Source organism: Phlebotomus papatasi, chromosome 2 (assembly GCF_024763615.1).
Source record: "Phlebotomus papatasi isolate M1 chromosome 2, Ppap_2.1, whole genome shotgun sequence".
In the NCBI taxonomy this organism is placed as follows: domain Eukaryota; kingdom Metazoa; phylum Arthropoda; class Insecta; order Diptera; family Psychodidae; genus Phlebotomus; species Phlebotomus papatasi.
In genome coordinates this window covers 25,891,870-25,908,751 of record NC_077223.1, presented here as the reverse complement: position 1 = coordinate 25,908,751, position 16,882 = coordinate 25,891,870, and the positions used below count along the sequence as shown (strand labels likewise).

The window sequence follows — 16,882 nt, the reverse complement described above, 5'->3', positions numbered from 1 at the left end:
GATGTTTCTTTTCGCCGTGAGACATCAGAAATTGCTTCGCTTTGTGTTACTTTTTGCTCTATACCTTTTGTTACTTTTTACCCCAAGCTGCCATTTTTAATAAAAAGATTTCTGGAGAAAAGAATCTTGGTGAAATTCGAAAATAGATAGCGGATTCGTATTCAATGAATCCAAATTATTTAGAAAATATTCACCAGTGCATCAATTTTGGAAAATAAGTAGGTAATAATTGTTATCTTCTGCAAGGAAAATATTTCAAAAATAGGGCTAAAAATTTCGATATTTTTTATTTTCTAAATTCCTTGTTCGAATTCTAAGAAACTTACGATATTGAAGAAGGTCTATGGAAGCTATCTATAGAAAAAAATTTGAGGCGCTATCTTTTTTAACTTGGAAGATATTGAATTTTGAATTTTTCGATTTGTGACTTTTTGCCCCAGTCTCCTCTACTGAAAAATAAGAATAGGAATATGAAAATTTTGTGAATTGTTATGTTACCTCAATCATATATTTAAATATTTTTATTTCTTTCTCAAATGGTTTATGGAGTTTTTAAATCTATTCCATTCTAAGTTTGAATGTTCTTTGATGGTTACACTCACTATAACCTCACACTGCAGAATAACTTGACTTCTCAAATTTAAGAGAAAATTATTTTTATTGGGTAAATTGAAAATTGAAATTGTTGTTTCATTTGAAAATTTATTTTTATTCCATTTGAATGACAATGAAAACATTTTTTATAGAGGGTTTGTAGTTTGTAGGATATAACCTAAAAATAGTACAGCTTAACAAAATTGTAACCTTCTAAAAAGTTTTCTTATGGAAAGGTTTTGGTAATATTTAAGAAATTCGCAAAAAAAAATTTGAAAAATAGAATATTTAGTATTTTTTAGTTCTGAGATGAATCTGAATTCTATTGGGAAATATGTATTAAATTTCTTTATGTCTTGCAGGTCTCGTATAAAGTTTTAGTTACCTTGTCTGGCTTTTAGAAATTTAATATACAATAATTTAACATTTCATAACACATTCTGACACTGAGAAAAAAAGAGGGTGCGATTAACCTTTTTTCCTCGTAACTTTAAGACTTTTTGGGGTAAAAATATATCAACTATCAACATTATTTAATGTTAATTTTACACCTTTTTAAGGATAAAAATAACATGAAAAAAGGTAACTTTAACCCATAATACATCTAAAAAGCATAATATTTACAACGATTTCGGATCAATAATGCAGGGTAAAATTAACATTTCCGGAATGTTATTTTAACTTTTTCGGATTTCTTTTAGTGGAGATAAACAAAAATATGGAATTTATTATTTAAAAGTCTTAGGATTTTAAGTTGTTTAATACATACTCTTTTTTGTGCAAATAAGTTTTTAAGGTATTAATTTAAATCATATGTAACTTTTACTGCTCGAACTTCACAGAGAGAGCAGTATTGTATCCCTTGATTTTTTACCCTCTAAAATTTTTCACATTCAATGCCCTGGGGGCCACTTTTCCCAACGTATCTACGCGCTTCAGACTTCAGACGACTTCTGAGAGATGACGTAACTCTTTTCTGTCACCCGTTCCATCTGTCCGTCTGTTTGTCTGTCCGTATGTTCATCCGTCTGTCCGTCCGTCTATACGTTCCACGTACGTCTATTCGACTGTCCGATTGCCCATCCAGGCCAAACGGTTAGATGTAGTGACTTGAGACTTACAAAAGGCACCCCATTATTCAACTCTGGGACCATTAATATTACCCTAATTTTTCCCTAACTCCTTCCCTTTCCCTCCAAAAGCATTATTTTTTTTGGAGATTGTTCGCCAAATAGAGTCATGCTTAGGCTCGTTGCAAATGTCTTGGAATTTCAGACAATTTTGAACTGGTTCTAATCGGTTATGAACCGGTAATGATCCGATTAGTAATTTTTGTCCGAAATACAATTTTATTATTCCTATAATTTTGGGTAACTTTTGGTTCAAATCGGTTGGGAACCGGAAAAGAGTAAATGATGTGAAAGTACTTTCACAGTTGGTCTTGAGCGGATGAGATCTCTGACTCGACTCTCACAGTTGTGAGTTCGAAGTTCGAATCCCGCCCGGTGCAAACAACCAAACAACTGAATGTTTAAATAATAATAAATAATAATAATGCTGGCACAACATTCCATGAAAGAACAAGGCCTTCCGGCAAGGGGATTTCTAGACATGCATTATTATTTTTTCTTGTACGGGATGAGGTTGTCAGTCCCATGCTCGTGGAATCAAGTGCAGTGAAAGCTCACTGGATGCAATCCGAACACCTTTAACGCCAGAAAAAATCCTGGTGACCTAAAGGGGATTCGAACCCGGGACACTTGCATCATAGAGCGAGTGCTCTACCACTTGACCCACTGAGTGCCAACTGAATGTTTAGAAAATGATATTTTCACGTGGTACAAAACGTAATAAAACGTACCAGTTTTGCCCAACAACTCCAGGAGCATGGAAGAAGCATCTATAATGCGGAGAAGACACTCCTGTAAGGGAATTCTGTAACAGTATGACAATGTCAAATTTAGAATTTTCTATGTGGTAAATTCTGCAAAACTATTCAAAAATGTGACTCATGTCAATCATTGAGAGGTTCATAGAGCTGCTTATAATGGCCATTCTATACTCACTGGCCTTTAAGGTTGTCCTGCTTCTGAATTTAGTAACAGAGATTTGTCATATGATTTTTAATTTTTAATTTTTAATTTTTAATTTTTGCGGCTATTAAAAGGTAGCCGGACTTTCCGGTTTCTTTGGGCCCGGTTGCCAAATATTCATTTTCGTAGGGAGCGGCTGGGGATTCTGAGCGTGGATCTTCCATCACGCTGCTCGTTCGCCTTACCCCCTAAGGATTGAGGCTTGGGGTTTGTCTGATGACTGTCCCCCATTGACTACACCCGCCTCTAGGTTTTCTTTTTCTGAAGGTCAGAAGAACACACTATAAATACTACAAATAAATAAATAAATAAATAAATAACATTGAAACATTACAAAATATTTCTTAGATGTTATCACAGATTTTTGTATCACAGATGGTTTACGGATTTCCGTGTTTTTTTTTGTCCTTTTGTTTAAATCGGGGACGACACACGAATAAGTTAAATAAAACAGTCCATAAAAAGTCAGGACTGACATTTAACACTCATGGGACGTTACAGTGTGTTTGGGAATCACTAACCCCAACGTCTGACCTCAACCGCCCTCCATAGTCCATGAATTCGTTATAAATAACGATTGATGAGCGGAGGGCGGTAATCGAAACGGTGGTTGTAAACCTTTTGGTGTTTATTTTAAGGCGTTTTAAACCCTCCACCGTTTCTAGGGGTACTGCACCCCTTGTGCCCACTACAATGGGCACCACCGAGGCAGAGGTTGTGTTGTACAGCCTCTGTACTACGGGAAGAAGGGTATTATATTTCTCAACCTTGTCCCTGAACCCTTGGGCAAGCCCGTCCCCATCCTCGTGGCGGACTGTGACATCCACCACAAAGACCCCATCCTGGTTCTTTGCCACCAGATCGGGGCGGAGACGGTTGCCGTCGGGGAGGGAGAAGGTTTGCTCTTTACTGAGCACTACCCCCGGATCCTTCCTCGCCATTTCCTCCGTGATCATGTCTCTGATCATATCGTGGCGCCGGATCCTTCTGTTTTTGGTGTGGGTACAGAGACCCAAAATGTGACCGAGCGTCTCGGGTAGAGCGCCACATCTCCTGCAGTTGCATTGTCATATTGCTATAGAATTCCTCTCCTGGGCGAGTCTACAAACGGAGTAGCAGATTTTTCTCATACGGGATAGAACAACAGTAACATACTAACATGATTACATTGTAACAAATATTTCAATACGATTAATAATAAGAAGTTACGAGTTCGAACATTGCGGAAAGCATGGGATAACTTGCGACCCCTTTTTAGATTACATAGAAGACAACTTCAGAATGAAATGTCTAGCCCTAACCTGGAGATCATTAATATGACTTGGTCAAAATTTACATAAAAATGCTCAATTTATCATGAATAATTCTTAAAATATAAGGCTTTATAGATAATCAAAGCCGATATATTGTCCAATTAAGCCAAGAATCTTGAACTTTCATTTGATCTTTAGTCTTAAAGATTAAATAGATTTAGAAAGAGTATTTCTTAATTTTATCATGAAAATTTTGAATTCATTGATCTCGGATAAGTTTCAATAGGGGAATGTAGGCATAGTTCGCACAGGCTGAACCTTCAAACGATGCGAATTTTCTTTTTGTTTGCAAAGAACTGACTTACCATTTTTCATCTCATTTCATGAGCTTAATAATTATCTATCTTATGGCTAAGAAATGATGAACTAGATCTTTGCAAATGAAGAGAAAGTTTGCGTTGTTTGAAGGTTCACTCTGTGCGAACCATGCCACCTTTCCCCTAGCGATCGCCTCGTGGAACACCGAGAAAAATGTGGATGGTAAAATTTACCATCCTCCATACAAAATTCTAATGGCCGGATAGTAAAAAAGTCACCCAGCAAACGCGATATTAAATTGGACTGTCAAAAATTGTAGAATCTATTGCATGGATAGTATATTCTAATAGCCGGATGGTAAATTCTAATATCCCCGGATGTTAGATTTTACTAGCCGGGTGGTAAATTTTACTGGCAGGATAGTAAATTTTACTAGCCGGATATTAGAATGAAAAATGTCGGAAAAATTTATTTTTCCTTATTTTCATTGCTTTTTGGCCATTGTTTGAGGGCTTGGGGCCCTTCTTGGATGATATTCTCTGTATTTCAAGCCATTTTGGAGCGTGAAAATTGACGACTGCGCCGAGATTTGAATACGCGACCTTTGTGATGACAGTCCAGCATCTTCCACCTGCGCCACGAACTCCTATAATGTATTCAAAGCATATCGGGAACCGTTGCATCGGCACACACGATATTCCAAAATGACATTCTAACAGCAGGATGGCAAATTTTACTGGCTTGGATGGTAATTTCAATCCAAATTACTATCCTCCGTTAAAATTTACTGTCTTCCAATTGAATTTTAACATCTAATATGCGGCCAGTAAAATTTACTTCCCGGATATTAGAATCTAAGAGAGGTCAAGGTAAAATCTAAATGAGGATAGTAAATTTTACCATCCGGCTGTTAGAATTTACTATCCATAGGATAGTAAATTTTAAAATGTCAAGATGGTAGATTCTAAAGGAAAGTTTCTATGGAGGATGGTATTTTCTACTATCTTTTGAGATAGTAGAATTTAAAGACACGATTTGTAGAAAATACCATCCAAATTTTTCTCGGTGAAAGGACTGAAAATCTGGTTCATTGACCGCATAATCCAAGAATATAATATATACGTCTGAATTTCAGGAAACTACCAATATAAAACACAGGTATAGCGCTACAAATTCTTTAAGAATTTTTACGAGAACTCATAAACGATGTATTAATCCAAGAATTAGACCATTATGGTGATCTTTATTCATCAAAAATAATAAAGTCGAGTATTCCACGAAGTACTTTCTCTTGGTCATTGTATTTGTTATGAGATGACTGGCTATACTCAGAGCAGGAGCAAACTGTTAATTACGGTGTATCCAGATGGTTTTTTGGTGCAAAACCTCTCAAAAATGAACCTGTCTATCGATAAATTTTCTGGCTAGCCGATCGGAGGTAAAGGAGTCAAAACATTTAATAGTTTAAAATTCTCCTTTCGGTTTCTATCGCTTTTTCTCTCATTCCATAATATTCCTTAGTCGAATGTGAGTGTAAGAGTATGCAAGACTTAAAATCCTCAAATTCATGAGGACTTTTCTGGAGGTAAGAGGGTCAAAGAATGAAGGTAATAACAAGGCGTAGTTTTTTTTGTATGATCTTTCCCCTTCCTTGCAGTTTTATCGAGGGTGACGACTTTAGTGAAGAAATTCCCTTCTGGATTTACTTTCTTGGTGGCTCTTCCACGAGAAGGGAGAGGTCGTGGCAATTCAGTTGAAACCGGCAGATGTGAAAAATATCACATAAGAAATTTACAATTACACCAAGAGTCTCAGAAATCGAGTTTCAGAGGAAGTACCTTGAACTCCTCTCTCTCTCCCCAATTTTTATTTCTAACGGTCGGGTCCTTTGGTTACACCATATTCTCTTGATAATAACAATAGGGTGTGAAAGAGAAGTGAATTGTATTGTTAATGTGAAAAAGAGACACAATTGACGCTACCACCGTGGACTTTAATTCCATTCCATCAGTTTGTACTCATTAGTTGACTGGTGTTGTTTAAAAAAGTGACTTATTTCATTTATCTTTTTGTATCTGTTATCATAAAAATTTTATTTTAGTGCTGTTGAGTGAAGTTACAATATGTGTTGAGTTGAACAATTGCACAAGTTTCTCAAATTTGTTAATTATATAGTGAAGATTTTTTATTCAGCAACGGAAGAAGTGAAAAAAAGTGTAACAATGTCTTTTCCAAAGGCCAAGTTAAAGAGATTCAACGAGATTACAGGTAAAATCACAGAAATTTGTATATTATTTTTCCTCTTTTTGAGAAAACTGAAGATAATTGTAGAAGAGTGAAAATTTCTAGATGCGCCACCACTGAAATAACGCTCAGAATTACCGCGCAAAATAACAATAGGAATACACAGATGGAAGAGTAATAGGAACAGGGTTATCCTGTTGTCTCAAAGGACGCGATTTTCAAATAATTTAACGTTTCAAATTATTTGGCTTTTTAATTTAAAATATTAATTGCAATTAATATATTTCTTTCATGTTAATTGTATTCAGATGCAAATCTCAAACTTGAAATGTAAAATAATACTCCTATCATATGATATTACAAACATTGTACAACTTCTGAAATGCTCATACACGGCTTATATGCATGTTTAATGTTGCTAATTGTAAAATGTTCAACCGATAAAAAAAAACAATCTGCGTCAGTTATTTTTATTCTTTTTCTTTAATTTATATGAATTTACGTATATCATCTTTTCCGACTTGTCCTAAAAAATAGAGGTCTACCATTTACTTGAACTACATGAACACCTGTGATTTAACACTTTCGGTTAATATTTCTTATAATATTTTCCATTTAGCTGACACAATGACAGCAAATTTTAAAATTTGTAGAAAAATAAAGTTTATGTTGTTGTTTCTTTTTTGAGCAAGATCTAGATCTAGTCGTCTCTCTCACTCTTACAAGCAATTTCGAAAACATATTTACAAACAAAAGTGATTCTGCGCTGGACATTACATTAACACGTTTATTTTCTTTTACAAAATTATAACTGACTATTAATTATTCTTAGTAGGGGGAAGTGGGGCACTTTTGAAACTGGGGCACCTTTGAAATTGGGATTTTTCACCTATTTTTAAATAAAATTGAGCCTTTTTGTGATATAATTTAGATTCTCAATCTGTTTTTGCATCTAAGTTATATCATAATATGGCTCAATTTTATTTAAAAACAGGTAAGAAATCCCAATTTCAAAGGTGCCCCACTTTCAAAGGTGCCCCATTTCCCCCTATAGCGGAAAGTACTCTCCTTTAGAATGTTCATGCCTTCGAATAATGTGAATTTTCTTTAATTTTACTGATCGAACACAAAGAGAGAGTAGTTATATAATTTCCATTTTTTTCTGAACTTGTGACACAAAGCTAGAAGCTAAACCGTATAGGATATATAGACTTCTGGTTTTCGACAACTCCCCCATAAGTCAACATTATCTATGACGTCTATGACAGTCTTTTTTCTTTTCCCCCCTAGCCCCCTCCTCCCTTCCAAAACCAGGTTTTTTAGTTTATTTCGAAAACGGTTCCTAGAATATTTTTCATTTTCGAATACAGTAGAGTTCCTCAAATTTGAACATTTGGGGGGTGTAGATGACATTTCTCACTCCTCAAATTTGAACAATATTTTCAAAAACGTAATGGAATTCATGTGAAATGCACTTTCCCTAATTTAAGATAAATAACTTTAGAGAATACAGCAATGTAATTTGTTGCGGAAGTTAATATAGTATGATAATAATGAGGATTACCAGTGAAAAATGGTTCTAATTCAAACTCCACGCAAAACTTTCTTCACATAACCTCAAATTTTACATTTTAAACTCAACTGTCGTTGAATTCAGAATTTAAGGAACTCGACTAGGGACTCAAGGCGAATTATTCGTCCTTGCATGGACACCTGTTCAGAGATCATTTCGGTGTCGAAATTTCGAAGATCAAAGTGTAACCACTTGTAGGGCCTATTTTTCAACCGATTTGTTTAAATTTAGATTTTTTTGAAAGATCTTGAAATTTCCAACTCCACTGCATCCGGACTTCATCGGTAGTGAATCGGTAATATACATATCGCTCCTTGGAAATTACAAGGGGCCAACTCACTTTTTGGCGATTTTGAGGTTTTAATGCACTCAGACAGAGAATTTAATAAAATTTCAGATTGTATGAATCATTAAATTTCGTAATTACAAAAGTTTTTCAAAATTTTACTCTATATGATTGCTTGCGCGGTTTTATTTGAAGTCAAGGGGCACAAAATAGATTTATCGTTCAAATTTTTGTGAAACAAGGGACTAACTCAAGCTAGTTGATCCCGTGTCATTCTAATTTCATGAAAATTTTGCGCACCATTTAGAATGACAAGGAGCTAACTCATTAAAAACATATTTTGAAAGGTAAAAATATGTATATTTCGATGTTTATAATAATGCTCATACAAATAGAAAAGAATTAAATTGTTTTTATTAACTTACTTAATTCAGATAATTATTTATACAAAGTTGAATCTTTCATGCTGTCTCCTGAAAAATGGCTCAGATTGAGTTGGCCCCTTGTAATTTCCAAGGAGCGATATATTAGATGAGTTCATATATTCTGTCAATAGAAGAGGTCGAAAGTTTGGAGTGGTATATCTCAGCTCCTGATGAACATAATTGGATGGGTGAACTATTGTTGGAAAGCTTAATCTGCTATGAATAAACCATGGTCATCCAGAACCATTTATGTCGAAGAAAACACTTTTTGCAACGTCTTTTTTGGCCATCTACTGCTGGGACCAGGAGTAACCCACAATTCTCGCACAAGGACTATTCGTTAGAGGAACTCAAAGGGTATAATTTGTGGAAGAAACTTTTTTTTTTGGACATCTTCCTTTTTTTATTCATCGACTTTTGCAAGAATTTTAACATTTTACACGCATAGAAAAAAATGACAGAAATCCTTCTATCTCATTTTCTGGACAAACTAATGAAGATATCGACTTGGAATGTTCTAAGTACTCCCCCATAAGTTGATCCAAGGAATCCAAATGTCACTTCAATTTCACCCCAACGTCTATCCTTCTCCTCCAGAAACCACTCTTTTAGGATTTCTGTAATTTTTTCCTTGCGTTTAACACTTCAAAATTCTTGCAAAAGTCGATGAATAAAAAAAGTAAGATGTCCAAAAAAAAGTTTCTTCCACAAATTGTACCTTTTGAGTTCCTCTAACGAACAGTCCAAGTGCGAGAATTGTGGGTCACTCCTGGTCCCAGCAGTAGATGGTCAAAAATGACGCTGCAAAAAGTGTCTTCTTCAACATAAATGGTTCTGGATGACCATGGTTTACTCATAGCAGACTACATATACCAGATTCTAAAAGCTAATGAGCAAAGCTTTCCAACAATAGTTCACCCATCCAATTATGTTCATCAGGAGCTGAGATATACCACTCCAAACTTTCGACCTCTTCTACTGACAGAATATATGAACTCATCCAATATATCCGTAAATAATTTACCTTTCTCGGATTTACTATTTTATTTGTTCGTATGCGTGTTACTCATGCTAAAATATTCTAAAACCTACTTTCCTAAAGCAATTTTTCTTTTGGAATGTTTTTTTTTTTAATTTATGAATTGATTAAACCGGTAGTTAAGCGGTATGTGCAAAAAAAGCAAGCATCTTGTGAGTTCGAGCACTCCGCAAAGCTGGGACGCTTTGCCATTTTTGTACAAATTGAGTTATTTTCAGTATTGTATACGCGAGTTAAATATAGTAAGGTGAGGTAACTGGATCGTTTTCCGAAGAGTGCTACTTAAACGCTTGTTTTTGTACTAATGAAATTCTTTTTTACTTCTTCTAAATCCATAGAATTATTCACTGTTTTATTCAGAAACATAATATAAAAAAAAATATCAAAAATATTAAAGAAAATTTATAAAATAATGATGATACTGAAATAAGTCAGCATGCACTAACTGGATCGCCTTTTCGCTAATTCACTTTTAAGTAAACCTTTGGATGTTTGGATTTAAAATACTTTTTTCACAAGGAAAAAAACAATAAATGTTTTCAATCAACCAGCTGTCATTATCGAAAATATCACAGCTAGAAAATTTTTAGTGAAGAACTCAGCTGGCACAAGATTGAAATGAGTTATTTAATGTATAAAAATATTATTTTTGCTTTTTCTCAAACTTGAATAGTTATATTATGTTACTGTAGTGACTATATTACGGAAATAAAAATAAAAATATTATTTTAAGTGGATTAGTCATAAACGATCCAGATAGCGAAGCGCCCGGATTAGCACACTTGACTGTAACTGAAAAAAATGGTAGAATCAAACGGAAAATTTATTTATTCGTGCGATTTAGTTATTGGAGTTTCCAGATGGAAAATTTAGACAATATTCCGTACAACGACTAACCTTTGAAGATTATTAGGTTTCAATTATTAAGTAAATTAGAGTTGTGGGAAGACCTTATTGGCACTTTAAGAACTTTTGTCATGACCTATTGACTATCCTTCTGTACCAATTGGGATATGAAATATGAACGCCTATCCTTTTAGGAAAAGGTAGATTAGTAAAATGAATCGGTTTATTATTTGAATTTTATTAAATACATTAAAAAAAGTAGTATTTTGGTGAAATTGCTAACAATTAATGTTCATGCCGAACAGGTGTTCCCTTGACCTTTAGAGCAATGTTTTTTCTCAGCTATGTTAGTTTTTTCTTTAAACTTTAAACTTTAAAGTAATTATTTTTTACATTGTGATCTACAAATCTGATAGAAAGTTCTCCCTGCTTGCATGATTTCCATATTGTCTCGCATATTAGGGGAAAGTACTCTCCTTTAGAACGTTCATGCCTTCGAATAATGTGAATTTCTGTTACGTTCCTTGGGAGATTTCCACATGATTGTCACATAATTATCAATAATTGATGACAAACTAACTAATAGTTAATAGAAATGTGTAAGTCTCTTGGGAAAAATAAAAGAAAATTCGCATTATTCGAAGGCATGAACGTTCGAAGGGAGAGTACTTTCCTCTATAAGAATTCGTTGCAAAATTTAATAGGGGAAAGTACTCTCCCTTCGAAACGTTCATGCCTTCGAATAACATGAATTTCTTTTACTTTTCCTAAGAGATTTCCACATGATTTTCACGTAATTATCAATAGTTGATTATAAGCTAATTAATATTTAATATAAATGTTTAACGGCCTCTACACACTAGTGAAAAATATGTCCATATCGAATAGTTTTCCCTACACAAGAACACGGAATTTGCTTCAATATGGACATAATTTCTCCAGTGTGTGTAGAGGCCATAAGTCTCTTAGAATAACTTAAAGAAAATTCATATAATTCGAAGGCATGAACGCTCGAAGGGAGAGTACTTTCCTCTATAAGAATTCGTTGCAAAATTTAATAGGGGAAAGTACTCTCCCTTCGAACGTTCATGCTTTCGAATAATATGAATTTCTTTTACTTTTCCTAAGAGATTTCCACATGATTTTCACGTAATTATCAATAGTTGATTATAAGCTAATTAATATTTAATATAAATGTTTAACAGCCTCTACACACTAGAGAAAAATATGTCCATATTGAATAGTTTTCCCTACACAAGAACACGGAATTTGCTTCAATTTGGACATAGTTCCTCCAGTGTGTGTAGAGGCCATAAGTCTCTTAGAATAACTTAAAGAAAATTCATATAATTCGAAGGCATGAACGTTCGAAGGGAGAGTACTTTCCCCTATAAGAATTCGTTGCAAAATTCAATAGTATGAGCCTGAGATTCTTCGGGTTTCTAAAAAAGGATTACCTAAGAGATTTGTTAAATGAGGTACAGTGTTAATTGCCATTTTTCTTATCCCTTTTCTTCCAGTCTTCAGTTCACCTTTTGGCGGGAAACGTGAGAATTCTGCCAGTAAGAAGGACAAAAAGACGGGAAGTGCCTCTGATTTGGATACTGTTAAAAGTGACTCAAAGAGTTCAAAATCCTCAGCTTATCGATTGTTCAGAACGGTAAGATGATTTAGGATTTAGGTTTTCTGGAGAATGTGCCTTAAAAATTAAGAAATATTGGGTTTTGTAGCCATCACTTCCACGTCGTCTTAAATTTCGTGCAAATTCTGAATCTACTCCTAAGAAATTACCCAAGACACCGACTTCTGTAAAGAGTAGCGGTGTGGGAATAACTCTACCTCCGGCGATTAAACAGAAGGAGGCAATTGATATAATTACGCAGGAATTGAAGCTGAAGAGTGAGAAACTTTCTGAATATGAGTATCTCATTGCGGCGCTCAAAGCTAAGAATGACGATGCTGTGGAAGAAATTGCATCTCTCAAGATGGCAATGGAGAAGATTGGACGGAATGTTGAGGAAATAAATAGATCCAATGAACTACTTCAGCAAGTGGCCAATGGATCATTGCGGAAGGTTACGGAACTTGAGGCGGAAAAGGGTGTTATCGTGAGGGAGTATGAGAGGATGATTGAGGGAGTGTCCAGAGAGAATGAGAGATTTCAGGCAGAGTTGAATGCTAAGGATGAAATTGTACAGTTTCTTCAGTTGGAAACTGATTCCTTCAGGGTGTCTCTTGAGCAGTGTGAACTTCGTATTGGGCAGCTCATTGATGAGGGTATGGCTCTACGGCGAGAGAAAGCTATTCGTGAGGAAGAGATGAATGCCATGTCCAATGATCTGACCACAGCTCATCAAAATTTGAAGGAGATATCGATGGAATTGGAGGCATCGAAAGGGATGATAGCTGAACTCAATGAGGAGCTACGAGAGTGTCAGATTGAGCTGGATCATCAGGATTTGAATCTTAAAGAAGTGGAATCAGTGGCTGTGCTAGAGAGAGCCAAACTTCTCAAAAAGCACGTGGAACAGCTGGCTGAGGTGGAAAAAGTGAAACTTGCGGATATTGAGAAGATCAATGAGACTGCCCAGGAGAAGATTCGCATTGCCGAGGTACAGGCTGAAGAGAAGATTCGCAATGTTCAGCGGGAAATTGAGGCAGCAGTGGCTAGAGAGACCAATCTTTGGCGCAGTGAGCTCGATAGGTGTCAGAAGATTGCTGAAAATGAAATTCTCCAGATGGAGTATGAGAAGAGGGATCTCAAGGCGCTTCTGGATGATGGCAATGAGCTAATGAGGGAGAAGGATAAGAAAATAGCTGAACTTGAGCGAATTCTCAAGGCTGAAGATGACATCTATTCGACAGCCAGGAGAGATTGTGAGGCAGAGATTAAGAAGATGCAGGAGGCATATCAGAAACTCATGACGGAGAAACATAGCTATCAGTTGACACTGGAGAATACCAGGTCCACAGTGAACATTCTCATGGAGCGACTTAAGAGATCAGACACTGATGTTGAGGTGCTGAATCTCGAGAAGTCATCAATGAACTGTGAAATTGAGCACCTCAAGGAGCAGATTTTGCGGATTGAGGAGGAAAAGGAGGAACTGAGAGGTGCTCTGGAGACACTCCATAAATCTTCCATGGCCCTTGAGGTGGAAATGAAAGGACGGGAAGCTCTTTTTGAGCAACTAATGAATTCTGAGGCTGAAACATTGGCCGTAGTGGACAATTTGGGAAAGCTCTTCCAGGATCGCATCGACGAAGGAGCCGGAAAGTATGCTGAGATGTACAATGATCTCAAGAAACGATATGAAGTTCGAGAGACCTATATTAAGGACATGAAGAGTCTCCTCGAGGAATTTGCGGATGGAATTGAATTGGCGAGAATTGAGCTGGATCTCAAGGATCAGAAATTGAATGATCTGGAAGAGGAGAATCGCACAATAAAGCTAGAGAGTATGACGTACAAGTTCAAGTGTCAGCAATTTGAGACGGAATCAAGCGGAAGTACAGATGGTGTAAGACCTCCCAATCCAACTCCTGATCCAACACGTGAAGCCCCGGAAGGTGTTGAGTCCAATCAGGTGATTCAGGAGTTGATCAAGGAACTGGAAAAGGAGACTGACGATGCTGTACAGACGGAGACAGCACGTCAAATTCGCCTACTTGAGGATTTTGTCGATTGGAATACAGATCATGCGGAGGAAAATAAGAAATTGCGTCAGCAACTCAGTGAGATGATAAATAAAGTTGAGAAGTTGGAAGCACAAATTCGGCAAGAAGCAAAGTTCGAGGGGAAACCCACGGCTGAGAAGAGATTCGAGTGCTACAGAGAAGACAATATGATTCTCAAAGAGGTAAGTGGGCTGTTTCTTTTTTTAGAGGAGGAGACAACTGATAAGTACATTGTTTTTTTCAGAGGATATCTCAGTTGGAATTTGTCAACAAAGATCAGGAAGTCACTATAAATGTCCTCAAAGATCTCATTGACTTCAATCCGGCAACACACAGTGCTCCAGTTACGCCACACAAGAGGAAAGACAGGAACCTCCAGGGGACGCCAAAGACTCCCAAGAGTCTTTTTGCAGGCGGAAAGGAGAACTTATCGCCATCGACGAAGATTTTGCGTCAGAGAAACAATTGAGAATTACTGGATCTCTTATCATTTTTTATTTATTTCTTTGTCTTCTCGCGATAGCTTCATCTAACACAACATTTTTTCTACTTTCAATAAATAACTTACTGATAAATATACAGCTCATTCACAGAATGGTTTTTTTTTAACTAAGAATGATTAAGGAACATGACCAGTCTCTTTAATTCTTACTTTTATGCCCTAGACACGCTCACGACTTAAGCCGAGAGACGACTTAATGGAAAATGGGAAATGGGTCCCGGTTCCTGGTCAAAATTCTGAATTGGCCAAAATCCCGAAATCCAAAATCCCGAATTCTTAAAAGTGTCATAGGTACTCCCACGATTGCACACGCATTTGCTGGGAGGCAAAGGGAAATCTTCTGCGTCTTGGGAAATTATTCTAAACATTTTCCTCCATATAATTTCATCCATTTCAGAATTTTGAACATTCGGGATTTTGGCTGTTACCGGATGGAAATGTTTAACCCTCTAACGATGTTTTCATTAATATGCGAAAAAAAAGTTCTAAAACAATGTTTTCTAGGATAATTATGATCCAATAAAGTCGAAAAAACCATCCATTCTTCATTATCTTTTTTTTAGTTTAGGCGCTAGGTGAGAAAATATAAAAATTTTTTGAAACTCTTTTTGCTTCTAAAATTCACATTTTTAGTTTTTTCAAATTTTTTTAAATAAAATATACAAAGTAGAATGACATATCTTTAAGTAAAAAATAAATTTATTTTAGACAGATAACTTTAAATCGGTATTTTTATGGAAATTGGAAATGAGTATTTTTTGCACAAATATTTTTTGTTGCTTTTTCTCTGACCTGTCACACAAAACTGGGAATAGGAACAAAACGAAGAGTCAAAATGAGTTCAAACTTTCAAAAGATGTTAGTAAGACTATTACCGAGGACACTATAGCACCTTCAAATAAATAAAACCTTTATTGTCGCTGTAAATGTGATTTTTGTGAAGACCGCTTGGAGGCGGTCTCACCCGTTAGAGGGTTAACCATTATTTATAATAAAATTACGCCAAGCCGTCTCTCGGCTAATTCTCAGGTTTGGCAATATCAAGGCCCTTATGCAATGTTGATATATCTTACATTTTAATAAGATTTTTAATTTTCTTTTTTTCCTATCTGACCATCACCGTATTACTCTTAACTTCAGCCCCATGGACCATAATTTAATAATTCTTATTATTCTGGTCGAATTGGCTTTCAGAAAGGAATACAAAGCCTTTGCTTTGATTTTTTTCATACGTGATAGTTTTTAAAACAAGTTAACCCTCTAAAGTTCAAAAGCCCATCACGGATTAAGACACGAACCTAAAAATAATATTTCTATGTTTAAATTAATATTTACGGCGTTTGTTCATATTTATATTCAGAAAAAATGTTAGTAAGACTATGACTAAGTACACCAAAGTAATTTTAAATGAATAGAATTTTATCAAAACAGTTTAAATGTGAGTTTTCTGATGATACCCTTTAGGCTTTTGAGGGTTAATTAGTAAAATTAAATTGTAAAACATGAAAACTTAAAGGTTTTGAACCACGAACTCACTCATTTCTAAGTTTTGAATGCTCAAAAAGTTTTTTTTAGACTAACAGTTAAAACTTTGAAAATGAAAATTCTTAAATATTTAAAAAGAAATTTAACATTTTTCCAATAATCCAAAATTGTAAATTAAATGTGAAATATTTATTAATTATAAAGGAAAGGTAATTAGTTCCCAATTCTGAGATAAAGAAGGTTTGAAGATATCACCTGATGCCCTAGACACACTTACGATTTAAGCCGAGAGACGGCATAACGTAATTATAATCAAAATAATGGATTTCACTAAATTATCATCTGTTTCATATCAACTAAACCATTTCTCGGCTTAAGCCGAGAGACGAATTAATCAGAATCTGATAGAAATGTAATGTGACCGTGGTGTCACATATAAGATTAATATTAATTATATTAATTAATATTAATTAATTATTATAATATTAATTAATATTATAATTAATATTAATTATATTAATATTGATCTTATATTATTAATATTAT

The 16,882-nt window shown here is 35.2% G+C and overlaps 2 protein-coding genes across 2 annotated transcripts in view; both read left to right on the top strand.

Moving 5' to 3' along the window:
* Window positions 1-16,882, top strand: part of LOC129803250 (origin recognition complex subunit 6) — a 76,067-nt gene that overhangs the window by 39,137 nt on the left and 20,048 nt on the right. The gene's annotated exons all lie outside the window — the stretch shown is intronic.
* On the top strand, window positions 5,667-14,944 carry LOC129803196 (hyaluronan mediated motility receptor). Its single transcript, XM_055849603.1, has 5 exons — window positions 5,667-5,843; window positions 5,916-6,526; window positions 12,192-12,331; window positions 12,402-14,531; window positions 14,594-14,944. The coding sequence occupies exons 2-5, from the start codon at window positions 6,481-6,483 to the stop codon at window positions 14,816-14,818; spliced, it is 2,541 nt and encodes an 846-aa protein (XP_055705578.1). The 5' UTR covers window positions 5,667-5,843; window positions 5,916-6,480; the 3' UTR covers window positions 14,819-14,944.

Excerpts from the sequence above, each read along its gene's own strand:
- LOC129803196 (XM_055849603.1), top strand. The coding sequence starts at position 6,481 with ATGTCTTTTCCAAAGGCCAAGTTAAAGAGATTCAACGAGATTACAG. Across the intron at positions 12,332-12,401 it reads CTTATCGATTGTTCAGAACG|CCATCACTTCCACGTCGTCT; the intron begins GTAAGATGATTT and ends TGGGTTTTGTAG. Across the intron at positions 14,532-14,593 it reads ACAATATGATTCTCAAAGAG|AGGATATCTCAGTTGGAATT; the intron begins GTAAGTGGGCTG and ends TGTTTTTTTCAG.